The sequence below is a fragment of the Mytilus edulis genome, chromosome 12 (assembly GCF_963676685.1).
Source record: "Mytilus edulis chromosome 12, xbMytEdul2.2, whole genome shotgun sequence".
Lineage (NCBI taxonomy): Eukaryota > Metazoa > Mollusca > Bivalvia > Mytilida > Mytilidae > Mytilus > Mytilus edulis.
In genome coordinates, this window is record NC_092355.1 from 7,043,164 (window position 1) to 7,063,877 (window position 20,714).

Here is a 20,714-nt window from a genome sequence, read left to right on the forward strand (position 1 = left end):
TATCAATGTGCTTTGGTTTCCATATACATTTTATGCTTAATTTTCAGTTTCCATGGTGAACATCTTTTGCAGTGATTTTCTGTTGCTATTTCCATATTGTATTTTATATTTAACCAATTAAAGAAACAGACATGTTATATATTATTATATCAAGTGTAGCTTTTTTTCTTTTTCAAAAGATAGGAAAAAAAGACATACAATATTTCATTTCTAACTCCAATGCAAGAAGTATTTAAACAAATGTTGAATAGAACTTCTATGATTTCTTTAGCCAAAATAGAAAAAAATGTCATATTTGCATTTCTCAACCCAATTCTAGAAGTGTTGAAACTTAGGTCAAATAAAACTTATATGAAATATGAACCAAGACTTCATGCAAAATACTAAATGTGTGCAATTTATAAAATAACCTGAGGATGAAAACAGAGGATGTAATGATACATAATTGTATATGATTAATATAGAAATTACATAATAATGGAAGCCTTACTTTTAGTTTTTACTTTTTTTTTAATTGAAAAAAACCCTTTTTTACTTTTTTTTTAATTGAAAAAAACCCTAACTATTGTCATGACCTTTTTACTTCCTTTTTTTTCCTCAAAGAAACTGTTGTGATGTTGTCTAAATGTCCTTCAAGTCAACACTTCACTTCATGAGGTGTCTGAATGTCCTTTTTGTCAACACTTTACACATAATGACTTTATTGTTGTATTCTTTGCAGCCCGCCCAAACTTTCTGAGTTTACGGGGCACTGGTATAACTGCTAAGCGTATGTTAAATATACTTCAACTGTTTCGTATGTTTTAGATTTATTTTCTTTCAGTTTCTTTTTGAATGCTTTTTATAGTCCATGTTGTATTCTAAAGTATTGTTTTATATGTATTGTTTATTGTTGTTTTTAAAAAATTGAGAAGCTCGAAATCAGCTGTATTGAGTATTTGCAAGAAAATATTGACAATGATCAAATCTTCACTGTTATAATAATGTTAATTTTATATGTCAGATCTGTAAATCTGGGACGAAACAACATGGCAAAATGAACAAATATAATTTTTTTCCTGTGATTTTTGTTCACAGATTAAGCCTTTCAAAATGTAAAATACTACTGAACAGAATACCTTCATATTTGATCAGTTCTGCAATGTGTGTGCGCATACCTGCCAACTGTCAATATTTGCGTGGGATTTCCCCCATGAAGGCACCCAAATGGAAATTTTAAAAGAGCAATTTTGTCCACAATTTTAAACAAAATAATTAATTTTACAATGGCTATGAGCTTGGTAAAGTATGAAGGAGGCAAAAAAAATAACATTAAGATATATTTGAAGGCCCCCTTGAAGGATTTGTAGGGCTGTTAGAGCCATCTTGCACTTAAAACCCCCATTGGCTTTTGAAAAGTTGGCGGGTATGTGTGTGCTTTCAAGATCTATTAGACACCTACTTCCTGTGTTTCAATATTTTTATACGACCGCAAATTTTGAAAAAATTTTCGTCGTATATTGCTATCACGTTGGCGTCTGCGTCGTCGTCGTCGTCGTCGTCGTCGTCGTCGTCGTCGTCGTCGTCGTCGTCGTCGTCGTCCGTCGTCCGAATACTTTTTGTTTTCGCACTCTAACTTTAGTAAAAGTGAATAGAAATCTATGAAATTTTAACACAAGGTTTATGACCATAAAAGGAAGGTTGGTATTGATTTTGGGAGTTTTGGTCCCAACATTTTAGGAATAAGGGGCCAAAAAGGGCCCAAATAAGCATTTTCTTGGTTTTCGCACCATAACTTTAGTTTAAGTTAATAGAAATCTATGAAATTTTGACACAAGGTTTATGACCACAAAAGAAAGATTGGGATTGATTTTGGGAGTTTTGGTTTCAATAGTTTAGGAATAAGGGGCCAATAAAGGGCCCAAATAAGCATTTTTCTTGGTTTTTGCACAATAACCTTAGGTTAAGTAAATGGAAATCTATGAAATTTAAACAAAATGTTAATGACCACAAAAGGAAGGTTGGTATTTATTTTGGGAGTTTAGGACCCAACAGATTAGGAATTAGGGGCCAAAAAGGGACCCAAATAAGCATTTTTCTTGGTTTTCGCACTATAATGTTAGTATAAGTAAATACAAATCTATGAAATTTAAACACAAGGCTTATGACCATAAAAGGAAGGTTGGTATTGATTTTGGGAGTTTTGGTCCCAACAGTTTAGGAAAAAGGGGCCCAAAGGGTCCAAAATTAAACTTTGTTTGATTTCATCAAAATTGAATAATTGGGGTTCTTTGATATGCCGAATCTAACTGTATATGTAGATTCTCAACTTTTGGTCCCGTTTTCAAATTGGTCTACATTAAGGTCCAAAGGGTCCAAAATTAAACTTAGTTTGATTTTGACAAAAAATGAATCGGTTGGGTTCTTTGATATGTTGAATCTAAAAATGTACTTAGATTCTTGATTATTGAAGTTTTTTTGGTCCAGTTTTCAAATTGGTCTACATTAAGGTCCAAAGGGTCCAAAATTAAACTTTGTTTGATTTCATCAAAAATTGTATCCTTGGGGTTCTTTGATATGCCAAATCTAACTGTGTATGTAGATTCTTCATTTTTGGTCCTGTTTTCAAATTTCAAATTCTACATTAAAGTCCAAAGGGTCCAAAATTAAACTAAGTTTGATTTTAACAAAAATTGAATTCTTGGGCCTCTTTGATATGCTGAATCTAAACATGTACTTAGATTTTTGATTATGGGCCCAGTTTTCAAGTTGGTCCAAATCAGGATCTCAAATTATTATATTAAGTATTGTGCAATAGCAAGTCTTTTCAATTGCACAGTATTGTGCAATGGCAAGAAATATCTAATTGCACAATATTGTGAAATAGCAAATTTTTTTTTAATTAGAGTTATCTTTCTTTGTCCAGAATAGTAAGCAAGAAATATCCTATTTGTGCAATAGCAAGAATTTTTTTTAATTGGAGTTATCTTTCTTTGTCCAGAATCAACTTAAATCTTTGTTATATACAATATACAATGTATATACACTTTTTACTACCAACTGATAAATTTAAATAATCTTTACCATTCAGTGATAACAAGCAGTTTTTTTACATCTTAATATTTTATGATGTATTTAAATGAGTAGTTATTGTTGCAAACTCCATTAGAAATTTGAATTGATATCAGTTTTGAAAAAGGGAAACGGGGATGTGAAAAAAAAGAGGGGGGTTAAATTTTTCTCATTTCAGATTTCATAAATAAAAAGAAAATTTCTTCAAACATTTTTTTGAGAGGATTAATATTCAACAGCATAGTGCCCAAAGGCAAAAAAAAACCTTTTAAGTTCATTAGACCACATTCATTCTGTGTCAGAAACCTATGCTGTGTCAACTATTTAATTTTAGATTTAAAAAGTTTGAAGAAGAAATCTTTAATAGATTTGTAAAATCTTGGCATTTGTTTTGTGTAAAAAAAAACCATGTAATGTCAAAAATTTGATCACAATCCAAATTCAGAGCTGTATCATGCTTGAATGTTTTGTCCATACTTGCCCCAACTGTTCAGGGTTCGACCTCTGCGGTCGTATAAAGCTGCGCCCTGCGGAGCACCTGGTTAATTATGAGTAGGGGTATGCTTAACAAGACAACACAAGCAGACATTCTTGTTGGTAGCTTTGATGACAGCTTCAGCATTGTTCTATCTGAACACAAAAAAGAAAGATTAAAAAACTTACAGAAGAAGCAAGTTCTAGCTCTGTTCACTGTGAATTACAATATTTCTCTAGTATAGATATATTGATTTTCCAAACTTGTTAAAAAAAATTTTTAGTAAATCTAAAATCTTCATTAGTTTAAAAGAAAAATATGTAAATTTAATGAACAAATGTTTGTCTGAATAACATGGATTGACATAAAAGAAGAAATTTATTTTCTATGTTGTAACGTAATTTAAGCTAGCTTAGCTTTTGACAGTTGTCACCTTCTAATGTTAATTTATTTTTCTTTGTATCTATGTTTTAATAATATATTTGAACACGTTTAACAACAATAATTATTTAATATTTATGTGGGCTGCATACCTGATTAAATGCATTGGCAGCTTTTATTGTAAAAAAGTGAAGATGGTTTAATATTTGTTGAGGCTGCAAACCATATCAAAACAACTTGACAGCAGATTGTAGTTTTAAAATGAATTTAAATTTCTGCAAAAAATATAAACTATAGGTTAATATTTGTCAAACATATATATATCCAATGAATTTTCTTACTATAATGTGTCTGGCTCAAGCTTTTTGAAATTTTTATATTTTTCTCAAAGTAAATATTTTGTCAAATTTTTATGAAAATTAATTAAACAACTCAAACTAACTTTAGTCAAGGTGTTTTGTAACACCTTAATTCAAATTATTGGGATGTTGTGATTAAGTCCAATGTTATACAATATACATACAAATTAATTGAAGATTTTACATCAATGGCAGAATTTCATTTCTGCATGAAGTATTTATATTAAACGGATAATGTACACATAATTGAATGTTTAAAATATTTCATGACTGACACAATAATTACGGTTATTTATGACATTTTGATGCATGCAACTACATATACATTTATTCAATGCATTAACAGTAAGCATTTGAAAGCCTTTTTATACCCCCGCTTTATACCCCCGCTTTAAAAAGGGGGGGGGGGTATACTGTTTTACCTCTGTCTGTCCGTCCGTCCGTCAGTCAGTCAGTCAGTCCGTCCCATGAAACTTTCGTCACATTTTTCTCAGGAACTACACATCCACCCTTTCTGTAATTTGGTATCAACATTTATATATGTCAGCCATACCGTGTGATGCGTTTTCAGATTCATCACTTGACAACTTCCTGTTTACCGAACACATGTATGATTTTACACATGATAGCCAAGTTGAAAATTTTCGTCACATTTTTCTCAGGAACTACAATACAAGGATTTCTGAAATTTGGTTTCAGGATTTATAAAAGTCAGCTATACCGTGTGATGCGTTTTCAGATTCATCACTCGACAACTTCCTGTTTACCGAACACTTGTATGATTTTACACATGATAACCAAGTTAAAAATTTTCGTCACATTTTTCTCAGGAACTACAATACAAGGATTTCTGAAATTTGGTTTCAGGATTTTTATAAGTCAGCTATACCGTGTGATGCGTTTTCAGATTCATCACTCGACAACTTCCTGTTTACCGAACACTTGCATATTTTTACACTATTAATATTATCCACTTGCGGCGGGGGTATCATCAGTGAGCAGTAGCTCGCAGTTTCACTTGTTAATTCATCTTTGTTAAACAAATTTAAATTTATATTTTATGCAATTCATATAGCCGTAAATAAGGTATAAGACTGTTTTACGCCACCAAATAAGGCCAACTAAAATTAATTAGTAGATTTTCATCCAAATTTTTGAATGAAGTGGGGCGGGTGGGAGGATTTTATTTTTTGAAATTTATTTCATATCAAACCTTCTTGTCACGTGTTATTCATATATGCAATTGTAATGATAAGCTTGTATCATGTAAAAACATGTGCATGCATAAGGTATAGTGTATAAGACAATAACAATCAAAACCAAGGAGTAAACAAAGACTCATAAAACCAAAAGACATTTAAATCAACAGTTACAAATAATAAATAAGAAACAACACGAACTCCACTAAAACTGGAAATGTTATCAGGTGCTCCGGAAGGGTAAGCATTTCCTTCAAAGTATACGGCACCGGTCGTGTTATTTCTTTGTTCAGTTCAGTAATGATGGAAGGTTATTATGACTTAGGAAGAATATCAGATATCATGATGGCAACAATAAAATTTCTCGAGTGATGACCTTAATTTGATTGATTCATATAGCCCTGTCCGTGAGACCTGTCTTAGCAACTTTTGAGAAAGCAGCATTCCTCGTTCAACAAAACCAACGTACTTTGAGCTAGCTCTAGAGTAACGTATCAATTGAGACACATATACTCTATTATGCTGGTGCCGCTTTTTCAAATTCGTAAATACATATCTCTGATTGGCAACCACTGTTCTACATGTAATTTAGAAACCTATTTTATAGTACAAGCAGAAACGTGGAGAAATGCTCTCTTCAGTTGGATGACTTGCACCAAATTTATTTTGCGTTCTGAGCAATTTGTTGTTGTTCTAATAAAATGATGCAAATGTATTGGTATGCAACACAGGTATGATAAGTACAGAATAAAAAGAAAACTCAAACAGTGTTGAAATAAATTTTAACAGAAAGTTTTAAATGAAACGAAATTATCGACGGTTACCGGTAACGGAAATGAACAAAATCAGGAAATCGTATATTTTTCAAAAATAAAAAAAATCGGGGCGGGCGGGGATGAAAATCTATCAATTAATTTTAATTGGCCTAACATAAGTTGAGAGAAACACATCAAATCAAGCATAGGTTTAACTCCTTCCTCCTTAATGATGCCTTTTGACGCTTGTGTAATACCTCAGTTGAACGTGTAAACTACAAAATGTCTACATCAGACATAATAAAATGTGTATCCAATGTGATATTCATAAGAATGTCTGACTTTAAATTTATTTGATGAAATTTTTGTTTTTCGCAAAATATAAAAAATGCATTCCTATGCGAATCAAGTATGCAAAAAAAAAATCCGTTGAGAAAAGGGTTAAAAAGATGTGAAAAAAAGTGCACTCAAATCTGCTATTAAGGTCTAATGAGTGAAAACCTGTCTGTATATCAGGTCATTCTCTTGGTTGTAGTAATACCTATGATTAAGAACATCAAATCAAAGGTCATCTCTCTTATTAGGCCAATTCTCACTTGTCCAGAGGGTGACCTATATATGCAAATTTCCCTGCATTCTTTTCTTTGGAATAAATGTTATCTAAATTGTTGAAATAAGCGAAGTGTAACAACTCTGTAAATTTTATCCTATGGCTAAATACCACAAACTTTATATTGCAGCTGCTTCACCTAAATCTTTACTTAGTCCCATGGGGTCAAAGGTTAAACCAATGTCAACATTAGTTGAAGAACAACAACAAAGAGAATCTAAACCATTACTGAAGAGAGAAGATTCTGATGAGGTAGGAATATAACAAAAAGTTTTATAAAACTATACAATAAACGGGCCATCTTGTCTATTTTTTGTCTCATCGACTTGGAAACACATCAGTTTGTACATCTTCAGGGGGAGCAATATAATCAATATGTAGGCAATGCAAGTTTTGAATTTGCAATTCCATTTGATAAGGGATTTTGAACTTTCCATGGAGTTCAATATTTTTTTGTTGTTTTGCTTTTGTCTACAGCTCAAATAAGAACAAGAATGTGTCCATAGTACACGGATGCCCCACTCGCACTATCATTTTCTATGTTTAGTGGACCCTGAAAGTGGGGTAAAACTCTTATTTGGCATTTAAATTAGAAAGATCATATCATAGGGAACATGTATACTAAGTTTCAAGTTGATTGGACTTAAACTTTATAAAAAAACTACCTTGACCAAAAACTTAAACCTGAAATTTGCACTATCATTTTTTATGATCAGTGAACCATGAAATTGGGGTTTAAACTCTAATTTGGCATTACAATTAGAAAGATCATATCATAGTGCATATGTGTACTAAGTTTCAAGTTGATTAGACTTCAACTTCATCAAAAACTACCTATACCAAAAACTTTAACCTGAAGTGGGACATATGGACGAACGGACGGTACAACGAACGGACGGTACAACGAATGGACGAACAAATGAACGGGCGCACAGACCAGAAAACATAATGCCCCTCTACTATCGTAGGTGGGGCATTAAAATCAACATCTTCCAAACTGAGTTTAAATATATGGTGTCAAATAAGCTTAATAAAGTTGAGAATGGAAATGACAAATATATCATAAAGACAACAACCAGACCAGAAAACAGACACTTGTGAAGACCACTAATGGGTATTTAACGCAGCGAGAAATTCCAGCAACCGTAGATGGGCCTCAGCTGGCCCCTAAATAAAATACTAGTTAGTTCAGTGAAAAATCTTCTGTTTATTTGTAGGAATTTGATGAAGCTGACATTGCTGACATTCAAAGGAGAAAGTTCCAATCTGTCATAGAGCCAGAGCCTAATAGTGTTAGCTCTGATGATTTCCAAGACTTTGAATCTTATCAAAGTCAACAACCACAACCTGACGAAAATCCAATGAATTCAACAGCCCAGGAAATTCCTCATTCTTCTACAAATGACAGTTTAGCAGAGATCCAAGGGAAGAATTTTACTCCAAGTTTAGTTTCCAGTGGTTACGGGTCACAGGCAGTTTCCATGTTGACTTTGTCATCAGAAGATTCGTTAAGTTTAAGAAGTATGGAAGATAACAATGAAGGCCATAAAGACTCTAGAGGGAGTCAGAAAGGCAGTATTGAACAAAGTAGTGAAAGTGATGAAGACCAACAAGGTGTTTCTGATGTTTGTCATTCTGAGTCAGATGAACGTTCACCTGAATGTAACAGTACTAATGTAATGGAAGCTTCTGATTCAGATTCCAATAAAACCGTTTTATCACAAGAGAAGTTAGAGACTGTAGAGAACGGGGAGAGTTATAACATGGACATTAGTTCTACGGAAACCTCAAAGGGTGCTGAATCCAATGCGGAATCAAAACTTACGGGTGCTCGTGCAATAGGAAATAAAACTGTCGATGCAGTAGATCCTTATAGTGAAACTGCCATGGAAGAACTAGAAAAATTAGGTTTTGATGAAGAAGAAGAAGATATTCAGGAAGACAAAAATAATGGCTCGGAAATTGAATTGTTTATTGCAGAAGAAAACGATGAAAAATCTGCTAAAAATAAAACTACTGAAAAATTACTTTCAAACAAGAGCTTCACACCTCCTAGTACTTTGGAAAAGACAAAAGGTGTGATTAAACGTCCACAGCGACCTTTATCTTGTGTACTGCCGGTAGATCAAAGTGTTATAGAAGAAAGTATGAAGAGAAATAGTCTACAATTACATATGTCTGATGAAGAAGATATAGGTAAGGATTATAATGATATATTGGTGATTTTTTATAAAAAGAGTAAAAAATAGGGGCAAAATAGTCAAAGTCATGTTAGTACAGACAATGTTATGCCAAATGAAAAAATATGTGTGTTATCTTACACCCTACCCTCCCTATTTTTTAAGCTAAAAAAAAATAGCCTACCCTAATGGGTTTTTTCTTGGTCATTTTTCAATAAGCACTGTTAAAGTCAGAATTTCCCTCCCATAGACTCAATGTAAAAAAAAAAAGATGAAATAAAAAAGAATCCCTACCTACCTACCCAATTTTTTTCCAAGATGTAATAGGATACACACATATTATTTTTTGGTTATACAGTTTAAATGACAAAATGCTGAAGAGATTCATGTGTGTTTGATTGACCTGATTGTGATTGTTCATCTTCTGCATTTTGTTAGAATTGTGGATATGTTTTGGGTAAAACTTGTTTGTTTAAAATGATCCATGATGTACATATGTAACAAATTTATTTGTTTTTATCTTAAAGTTCAATCTTTTAAAAGCTTCCTTAGTTGATATTCACAGATTGTGAAGCAATGCCCTTTACAAGAAGATATTCCTGGTCCAGATCAATTGTTCCTATAAAAGTAATACAAAAGAAAGGATATGGGGTAACCATTTATGAGACAATATCAGAATAGGCACAGGAAAAACAACATGAACAAAAAGCAAATGAACAGCGCATTTATTTGACATTTTTTGCTGATTTTCATCTCAAAAGTCATAGCGAGGCATTCCACATAGAGCAAAAACTCACTCAATCTTTGCAAGTTTGAAACTGCTTTGCACTGGTTTTGAGCAAAGTTCTTTGCAAACTGACAGTCATGCAACAACTGTAAATGTTCTCCTGCTTCAATCTTATAGTTTGGAAAAACAAACATCTAAAATGATTGAGAGCAACAACAAAAAAGACAGCAACAAAAAATATTAAGATATCACAAAATACAATCTACAACTTTTAAGGAGCAGGATCCGATTGTTGAATTTTTATGCAGTCAACTTTCATGGAATTATTTGCCACTGGGATCAGAGCGACCAATTATAACTAACATTTTATGATTTATTTTATCTTGTAGAACATGATGATTCCTTAAGCACCTGCTCCTTTGGTAGTCGGGCAGATTTAGATAGATTATCAGAAGTACCTGTGCCAGCATGGATTATCATCGGTGAAAGTGTGATTGTCACACCATCCAAAGGTCCACAGAAAACTGGAGTTGTACAATTTGTGGGACCAGTGGAGTTCGCTGCTGGACCTTGGGTCGGGGTAGAATTAGATTTACCAGAAGGTAGTTATTTAGTGGTAACAATGGTAACTTATTTAGATAAAATTAAGCAAGATAAATAAAACTAATTAAACACAAGAATCATTGATCATCATATGTGCCCTTCTAACATCAAGTTTTAGCAATATTAAAAAACTTGTGGGATTTTTTCTAGGTTTACAACTTACTTCAATGTTTTTATAGAATTTATACACCTGTTACTCTTTAAATTCACAAAAAAGTCAGGAACTCTATGAATGGAGATAGATAAACTTTTTTTTTTCGGAATGAAATTTAAAGATAATTTATTATTTTCCACTAGTTGTGTACAGTCTATTGAATATTAGTTGATTTAAAGAATTTTTGTTCAATCATACTTAGATATATAGAACATTTACTTGTAAATGAATTATATTTCTAATTTCAAATTGAATTTATCATGTTCAAGTAACGTACGCAAATTTTTAAAAACAAAAACAACTTATATTGAAAAACTTTCATACCATTATCATTGTAATTTGGATTTATCAATCAATTTTTTTTCAGGAAAAAATGACGGGTCTGTGAATGGAATTCGCTACTTTAATTTATCAAACAATTTTTTTTTTAGGAAAAAATGACGGGTCTGTGAATGGAATTCGCTACTTTAAGTGCAGGTCAAGACATGGGATTTTTGTACGACATGATAAACTAATTCTGGATAAGAAAAGAAGAGGATCTCGTAAACGTGCGAGCACCGACTCAAAACGTGCTGGAAATATTGTAAACAGATCTCCTGCTAACCAAACCAAAACAGGCAATTCTGGAAACTTTATAAAAGGAACCGCATCAAGTAGTGCTAAGAAGAAATTATGAGAAAAATAGGCTTTTATGTTCAGTCTTTGACAAATTGTGGTATTTTGCACAGATGAGTATTGTACTTTATAAATTTTTAACTTGAGATAGGACAATTATTGTATCAATAAAACTTACATTTATGAAATGATGTAATCCAACTTATTTTCACGATATTGATTCGGGCTTAGCCCTTTATGGATCTACTGTTGTATTTTTTTTAAAAAGGTCTTAGTTTGACATACTATGGAACAATTACATTTGAAATATTTGTCAACTTGATAAAATCACAAAAACTAATTTGTATACTGTAACAAAGTACATGCATCTTATTAATTTACATAATAAATATTAAACAGGGGAGATTGTATTTGAAATATTGGAGCATAGAAGTAATGTTTATCATTTTATCCTTGTTTTTCAACCAATCACTATTTTTTATAAACTAACCAAAAACAAGTCCAACCCAAGAGAAAAAAATTATGTTACTTGAATTGATATTTTCCTCGACAGTGAATATTTTCTATCAATTGAAATAATAGAAAGATCTGTGCATTCCAGTATTTGTCATATGACTGAATTTTATATCTATTTATAGTAACTAGTATCAGTTAATATCTATTTTTAGATAAAAATTCTGTGATTTATTTTTAGCAGTCTGATAGAAATCGATGCCATATATGTTGTCTATATTTCCTTCCATATAAATTGTGAATCAAGTAGACCTATAGGGTATAGGTGTAATTAGGGCATCTATAGACCTTAGCTTGGTGGGTATAATTAGGGCATTAATAGAACATGTATGTAAAAAAAAACCAACTTGTATGAGATCTTACGCTTGTACACAAAATTTGGTGTTCATGAAATTTATCAAAAGCAAGATGTATTTTTAAAAATTCCACAGAACAAATTTAATCTGGCTCAAAAATTAAAAATTCCACAGAACAAATTCAATCTGGCTCAAAAAGAAAATATGTTTGCAAAATTTGGGGACAAATATGGTTACTATATATTTAAAGATAGATTATAATTGGAATACACTGTCTACTGATATTCCCTTCTGAAAGGAAAAAATGTGAAGTACTATTTGGGGGGAAAATATTGAGGCTTGTCTTATATAATGTGGTGATTCAAATAAAGATCAGCTGGATTTACTAGGATCAAATGATATTTCATCATCATAAATTTTAAAGAAGTAGAATTGTATAGTGCATTAAATCTGAACAGTATCACATACAAGTTGTAGAATAGAAACTTTAGGTTTATTTTTGAAAACATAGATTTTAAATCATAAATTTTCAACAAGATAATACAGTATTATAGAACTTGATAAAAATTGTCATCGCTCAAATGTCAAAATGCCAAAAATTATAATTTTAGGTAATATTAATATAGAAGTGTTTTACTAAGACTGATCAAAGTCTAATTAGATAGCTATTTTGTTTAACAAATAAAAATATCTCTTCCTCAGTGTTTGTTTCTCTATATGATACTTTTATAACCTGAAAATTCATCATAAAATTATAAATTATGAAGGTTCCAAATCAATCAGAACATTTTCTACATAAATGTGCTTTTTCTGACCATTTTATTTTTATAATCAACTTTTGAAGTGATTTATTTATCAAAATTAATTATGATGTCAAATTTTCATGCAATACTCTGATTTTGCAATCATGTCATTACAGAAAAGGTAACCAAATGCCTAGTCTGAGAACATCACATATGGTTTGCAGATCTCAAATCAAAATCATTAGACATTGCAAGATAGCGTCTAAAAGTGGACACAGAAATTATTTCATCTCAGTAATTTGTTTTAAATTTTTGGCTCTGAACATTTCATCTCAAATATCTAAAATACTAAGCTTAAGTTATATCCAATATTCAGTGCAGATGTAAAGCTGTTTAACAGCATTTGACCTAGTTATTAAACGTTTTCATGATCAGGTTTTACTATTATTACTTGTAAATGTAAAATTGTCTTCCAGTGAGAAATGAATATATCAACCATGTTGAAAGTTTGATGATTGAGAATTATTATATAATGTCAAAGATTTCAAGTGAACAGATGTAACATATAATTGAAACTTCTTGGTAAATATTTCATTTTCGACAACCAAGAATTTAATAGGATTATTTGAACTGAATTTAGAAAGTAGTTTGTTTGATACGTCCCACAGAATAAGATACGCCCACAGAATATAGTGCTGCAAGGTTACAAAAGAAGGCAATATAAATTCATATAACATCTTTTAAAGGAAGAATTCTCAAAAGCCTAAATCATAAAGTCTTTTGTGACAAGACCATTTAAAGTAAGACAATTACCTAAAAACATTCTAAAATAACAAAATGAGTAAGTTAACTTTATTTTTAATCCAGGCTTCTAATAATAAATGTACTAAAAATCTAAAAGTATGTCTTTTGATGATTTTATCAAATATTTACTTATAAGCTAGATAATATTGGTGAAACCATATTAACCTCGGCAAACAGCCTCTGTCAATACAGGTTTCAATATCTTGTTTCGTGCAATATTTATACAGAACTTTTCATAATGTTACTGAGATTTTCTCGATTTTTATCAGACATATTTGTACATTCCTGTAATTTTTAACCGGATTTTTGTGACAAAAATGTCGGTTATTGATTTGGGGATGTACGGCGGGCGGGCGGTCGGGCGGGCGGTCGGGCGGGCGGTCGGTCGGTCGGGCGGGCGGGCGGGAATCAAATGTTGTCCGTGCATTAACTCATGAACCGTTCAACCAAAGGTTTTAAAATTTTAATATGTTGTTACTGACAACTAAATGAAGGTCAAGTTCAATAATGGCGATTTTGACTTTTACCGTTCAGGAGTTATGGTTCTTGAAAGATTGAAAAATGGAGTTTCCAGTCGTGTCCCTGCATTTACGCATGAACTTTTCTTCCTAAGCTTTCCAAATTTTAATATGTTGTTACTGATGACAAAATGGAGATCATGTCCAATAATGGCGATTTTGACTTGTACCGTTCAGGAGTTATGGTTCTTGAAAGATTGAAAAATGGAGTTTCCAGTCGTGTCCGTGCATTTACGCATGAACTGTTCTACCTAAGCTTCCCAAATTTTAATATGTTGTTACTGATGACAAAATGGAGGTCAAGTTTAATAATGACGATTTTGACTTTTACCGTTCAGGAGTTATGGTTCTTGAAAGATTGAAAAATGGTGTTTCCAGTCGTGTTCGTGCATTTACACATGAACTGTTTTACCAAAGCTTCCCAAATTTTAATATGTTGTTACTGATGACAAAATAGAGGTCAAGTTCAATAATGACGATTTTGACTTTTACCGTTCAGGAGTTATGGTTCTTGAAAGATTGAAAAATGGTGTTTCCAGTCGTGTCCGTGCATTTTCTCATGAACCATTCAACCAAAGCTTTTGAAATTTTTATATGTTGTTACTGATGGCAAATTAGAGGTCAAGTTCAATAATGACGATTTTGACTTTTACCATTCAGGAGTTATGGTTCTTGAAAGATTGTGAAATGGCGTTTCCATTCACGTTGTTGCATTTACTCATGAACCATTCAATCTAAGCTTTTCAAATTTTAAGATGTTGATACTGATGACAAAATGGAGGTCAAATTTGATATTGACGATTTTCACTTTCACCATTCATCAGTAATGGTTCTTGTGATATTGCCAGGACACAAATAAATATTAATAAATCCGGTTTGCTGTCGTTGTGACAGCCTCTTGTTGTTGTTATTTTGTAAATAAATTGTATCTTTATGTAAATGTGATACTTTATTGTTGTGTATATCAGAAACAGAAATATTTATTGTTTATATCGTATAAATTTTTGTCGGATGAAATCGGACAATTTACACTTAATTACAGTTGTGTAGTGCAGTGAAATTTCTCAAGATCTCTTTTGAAGAACTGAATTCTATATTAAATATGTATAAAATTTATCAATGATCTCGTTATCTACAAGCATCAAAAAGTATATTGTATTTTAACTTTAACTCATTAGAATATTATCACAAACCAATTTAAGAGGAGCAGATTTAAAAAAAGATGATTTTTTCTGAAATGGAACAAAAAATGAATATTTTGCTTCATTGATATATAGTTTCAATAAGTTATTCTGAAATTGATCATTTTTTTGGGAACAAATGAAGAAATTCTGAGTAAAATAAGCTTTAATTGATGTTGACAACTTTGAGATTTTCACTGCACATATTTGTTGTGGTAAAAAGCAAGCTCTGTGTTATATATTTGTTTTTTGCTTTGTATAGTCACATCTTTACATTGTTAAAGCTGTTATATGTTGATCATGGTATGGGAGATAACTCTGAGGTCAACAAGGGAAATAATAAGTAAAATTCATCACTGTTTAATAATGTTTCCCTATGTGTTAAATTTACAACTATATACCAGACGTTATCAAACTACTTTTTTCAGATTAAATATTTTGAGAAAATGCAAAAAAAACAGCTAAATAGCAAAGGAAAAATTATTAAAAATCATGAACTTCCAACTTAAAAAAACCTCATCAAAGATACCAGACTAATAATTTGATAAGACAGACTTGAATAATCTAACCACAGACAATTGGAAAAGAAACACAGTGACAGACCAGAAACCATAAACCTTTTTCTATTGTAGACAGGCATGAATAGGGTTCCCTGTATAATTGAATGACCTTGAATTAATTGTCATTTGGTCTTAGGTGGAGTTGTTTCATTGTATTACCAATGTTATTTCAACTGATCGGGCGGAGCTTATGTTTTAATTTGTAAAATGACAGTCTATTTGAAGATGTGTGGGATAAGGATGATTGCCGTTATAACTATTATTGAATTCTAATCACCTACTAGTGTTACCAAACGCATAATTATACAACAGATCTGAGTGTATATGTTAAGGGAGGAATATTTAGACACTTCATTGATGAGTTTATCCCAAAACTCCTGTCTATAGATGGACTGGTCTTAAATAAGCGAACTTCTTAAACCCCGCCCAGTCAAGGGAAATAAATCTAGTAATAAGCATTTCATATCTATATTTTTGAAATGGAACATATTAAAGAGAGATGAGTTTTACTTTTTAATTAACTTGTAAATTGTCTTGTTTGTTAACATTTTAAGTATTCATTAAATTTGTGATTCTTTTGCACTGCCGTAGCACAATGTATTTCATTTAACACTAATCAAATCTGTATTACTGTTATTGTCTTTGTTAGTGGTTGCTATGTGTTACTATGTCATGTGTTCTGTGAGTCATGTGACTGGTTGCTATGTGTTACTGTGTCATGTGACTGGTTGCTATGTCATATAATGTGTAGGTCATGTGACTATGTTTCATGAGAAATAATACAGTTACAAATATTTCATGTGTTATTTTTGCCTGTTTAAACAGTTAAAAGAATAATTGGATTTAAGAATAGAAATGAGGTTAAATTAGGAATTTAGTAAATTAAAGTGACATTTTGATCAATTATTGATGTTTATAAGGCAAAAGTTGTCTGGTTTGCCATGTATGAAGATAAGTAGAATAATCTTAACTAAAAACAAAAATTGTATTTTAAAATGATGGATTTTCATTTTTGCACTACATGAACTAAAGATAAATAATAAAATATATTTACAATTTTCCACAACTGAAGTAACAATCTGCCAGCACCTATTTATAAGACAAAAATTAAAGCTGGTCAGATGTGTCCTAAAATTAAAAGATTTATTTCGAGGTTAGTAAAATTGAAATTCATCAACATTTTTAAAAAAGTCATTATAGTAAATTTTGACCAATAAATATCCATTTTAGAAGTCAGATTTGATAATAATTTTCTTGGTAGGATGCATTCTACCGTATGTTGTATTAATGTATGTCATTTATGTCATCACATTATGCCAGATCATACTATGTCACATGATTATGTCACTATGTAAGTGACAAGTTAAATGACATGTATGTTATCATCACTTATTGTCTGTTCACTAGAGGACACTCTTAAATTTGCTTTAAAAGCCATAATAAAAAATACTTATGGAATCAGATATATATTAGTTGTTCACTTTTTTTCCTCCACTACTTGTAAAAGCACTACAACATATGTACACGAAAGTATTCATCTTAGTATACAAAGCTTGCCTTGACCTTGACCTTGCGAGGCTTGCAGACAGACAGACCAACCTTGCTATTTACAATAGGATAAAGCATCATTGATATTTTTAAAGGCTTTCAAAAGTTCTGAGTTATATGTATATTAAATGTATTTTAATATGGGGAAGTCAACAAAGTTGAATTAATTTATTCTTCAAAGTAAAAATCTGTGAGAACTTGATTAAAATTCACAATAGCAACACCAACCCTAAAGAACAGGTCTTCCAGAAGGATGTGTTGATGGATTGATGTCTAATTTCAATGGTATTTTTACATGCATATTAAAGACGAGGGCTTGTTAATGTGCTCAAAGTCATGAATCCTGTTTCCACAAGTGGTTGTTGTTTGTTTTTGTGTAACATATTATTCTGTAATATGTGTCTTTTTAATCTTTAATTTGTACAAATATTGGACTGTTAATTTTTCTCGTTTGAATTGTTTTACATTTGTCATTCGGGGCCTTTTGTAGCTGAGTACATGGAATTGGCTTTGCTTATTGTTGAAGGCTGTTGCGTGACCTATAATAGTTGCTAGTTTCTGTGTCATTTGTTCTCTGGTGGAGAGTTGTCTAATTGGCAATCATTACACATCTTTGTTTTTATACCACCGCAAAAATTGAAAAATTTTTGGTCGTATATTGGTATCATGTTGGCGTCGTCGTCTGCGTTGTCGTCGTCCGAATACTTTTAGTTTTCGCACTCTAACTTTAGTAGAAATGAATAGAATTCTATGAAATTTTAACACAAGGTTTATGACCACAAAAGGAATGTTGGGATTGATTTTGGGAGTTTTGGTCCCAACATTTTAGGAATTAGGGGCCAAAAAGGGCCAAAATAAGCATTTTCTGGTTTTTTATACGACCCCAAAAAAATTTTGGGATCGTATAATGGTATGATATCGTCGTCTGCGTCGTCGTCGTCCTAAGATACATTGGTTTCCGGATAATAACTTTAGTTTAAGTAAATAGATCTTCATGAAATTTTTTCAGAAGGTTCAATACCACAAAAGGAAGGTTGGGATTGATTTTGTGGATGATGGTCCTAACCGATTAGGAATTAGGGGCCCAAAGGGGCCCAAAACAAGCATTTTTCTAGTTTCAGGATAATAACTTGTGTAGAAGTATTTCAATTGCTCTGAAATCATATCACAATGTTTAAAACCACAAGTAGAAGGTTTGGATTCATTTTAGGGGTTATGGGGCCAAAGTTTAGGAATTAAGGGCCAAAAAGGGGTCAAAACAAGCATTTTTCTAGTTTCAATACAATTACTTATGTGTACTTGTATGGATCTCTCTGAAATTGTACTACAAGGTTCAATACTGCAATGGAAAACACGGGATTGATTTTAAGGGTTATTGCTCCAAGGGGGTTTCAAAAAGTGGGGGGGGGGGGGGGGGGATGTTACGATTTTTGAAGGGCTTCCTTTTTTTTCAAATTTCAAATTTTGAAAAGTTTCAAGAAGAAGTCTTCAATTGCACAGTATTCTGCAATAGATTTGTTAGATCTTTGACCACATTAATTTTGTGACAAAAACCTATATTATGCCAAAAATTTGATCACAATCCAAATTCAGACAGAATCAAGCTGACCTTGAACTCGTAAGGCATGTTTCATTGAACAATGTTTAGTCTTTGTGGTTTGGTCTATTTCTCAGACACTGTCAGCAATATAGCCACTATATTTTGTCCATGAAATCAATGTTTGCTGTTTGTTTTTGTCCAGAAGGTTTCATGTGACCTTCACCTCATTTCCATCGATCATTAATATCAAGTTTATGTGATACTTGTAATCAAACTTTCATATTTAAGGCTTTCAACATAAATCCTATCATTAATAAATCATGCGAGATATTCAACCTTTTTTAACTGTTGTTTCTTTAAAATACAGTACAGTTTCTATCATTTACCAGAAAATCACTTGATTTCCACCATTATTATCCGATTTCTGGAGATAGGTTATTCAGGTTTGTTTTTTTTTGGCTTCAACCTATTTGTTCATTGACTAGTGTCCATTGTTTGTCTTCTGTAAGTAGTAAAACCTGGGACTATTATACTAGTTAGTATATTAGTCGAAGTAGAAAAAGTTTGCACGCATACAAATGCAAGAATGTTGGTAATCTTTTAAAATGGCCCTTTATAGCTTGTTGTTCGGTGTGAGCCAAGGCTCCGTGTTGAAGGCCGTACTTTAACCTATAATGGTTTACTTTTTAAATTGTTATTTGTATGGAGAGTTGTCTCATTGGCACTCACACCACATCTTCCTATATCTATTTTAATACGTCTTCTTTTTAGATGAACGGTTCTTGTCAAATACAAAAGGTGTGAATTTTTTTTTTTTTTGCAGCCTGATACAGTCATTGTCTTATTGCTTATATTCTTTGAGAAAGGTTCCACGCAAAATGATCTTGCGTTTTAAATTTGGTGTATTATGTTAATTGCTATAATTGCATTGCAGTATTTCTAATTATGATTAATTTATATAAAATTGCATTTATTTTTCTCAAATTTACAGTATACGTTATCTCAAATTTACATATATATATTTTACGTGACAATCATACGGATAGTAACAATATTATGGAGATACTTGGTTGTGTATAATAATGGTGTTACATTAGTAGCGATCATTTAAGTTATGCATATATACTCAGTTTTATCCTATCACATATTGGTGTGACTCTAAGAAAGGGCAAACATATCAGACAAGTTAAAGATATATAGATTAAGATTTAGCTACCCTCTAGACCAAACCCTAGGTTTTTATTGGGTTCATGTTGCCCAGTCTTTTAGTTTTCTATGTTGTGTGCTGTGTACTATTGTTTGTCTGTCGATCTTTTTCTTTTTTAGCATTGACATTGTCTTTATATTCGATTTACAGCAAGCTATAAAGTATTCGAAGAAGTGAATAGTGTTTAACTATTCAAACATAAAAACCATTTAACGGTCTTATCTTTTATACATAAAACGATAAACACTTATGAACCACATCAACAAACGACACTGAACCACTGATCATTCGGTCCCTGACTTAAAACAGATGCAAACAAGTGCAGCGGGTTTACACGTTTTAATAAATACCAACATTCGCCTTTAACTGGAAAAAATGTAACATCACAACATAGAAAGGCACTATATGAAATATCAACTAAAATGGCCTCACTCAATCTAAAGACATATAAACAAAAACAAGTGAACACACACTGAACGAATAAATTTCATCTATAACACAATGTAAATACAAAATTAAAAAAAAATAACCTTGGGCAAAATGCCGTGAAATAAAATAACGTACATGTTATTATGCCCTCTAGTTCAAAAGTTAAGAAGTCATTATAACCATACAGTTTTATTTGGAGATTCACGTTAACAGCAAATGTAATAATTGTATATAAATTAGTATCAAGATCTTTTTTTTTTTTTTAA

At 31.7% G+C, this 20,714-nt stretch overlaps 1 protein-coding gene across 1 annotated transcript in view; it reads left to right on the forward strand.

Annotated features, from left to right (window-relative positions):
* Positions 1-17,187, forward strand: part of LOC139499599 (kinesin-like protein KIF13A) — a 162,224-nt gene extending 145,037 nt beyond the window's left edge. The window contains exons 35-40 of the mRNA XM_071288351.1: positions 722-769; positions 6,961-7,082; positions 8,048-9,026; positions 10,127-10,339; positions 10,926-13,752; positions 14,878-17,187. Coding sequence (XP_071144452.1) covers positions 722-769; positions 6,961-7,082; positions 8,048-9,026; positions 10,127-10,339; positions 10,926-11,170 — 1,607 coding nt within the window. The 3' untranslated portion in view covers positions 11,171-13,752; positions 14,878-17,187. The remainder of the gene's footprint in view (positions 1-721; positions 770-6,960; positions 7,083-8,047; positions 9,027-10,126; positions 10,340-10,925; positions 13,753-14,877) is intronic.
* The last annotated feature ends 3,527 nt before the right edge of the window (positions 17,188-20,714 follow it).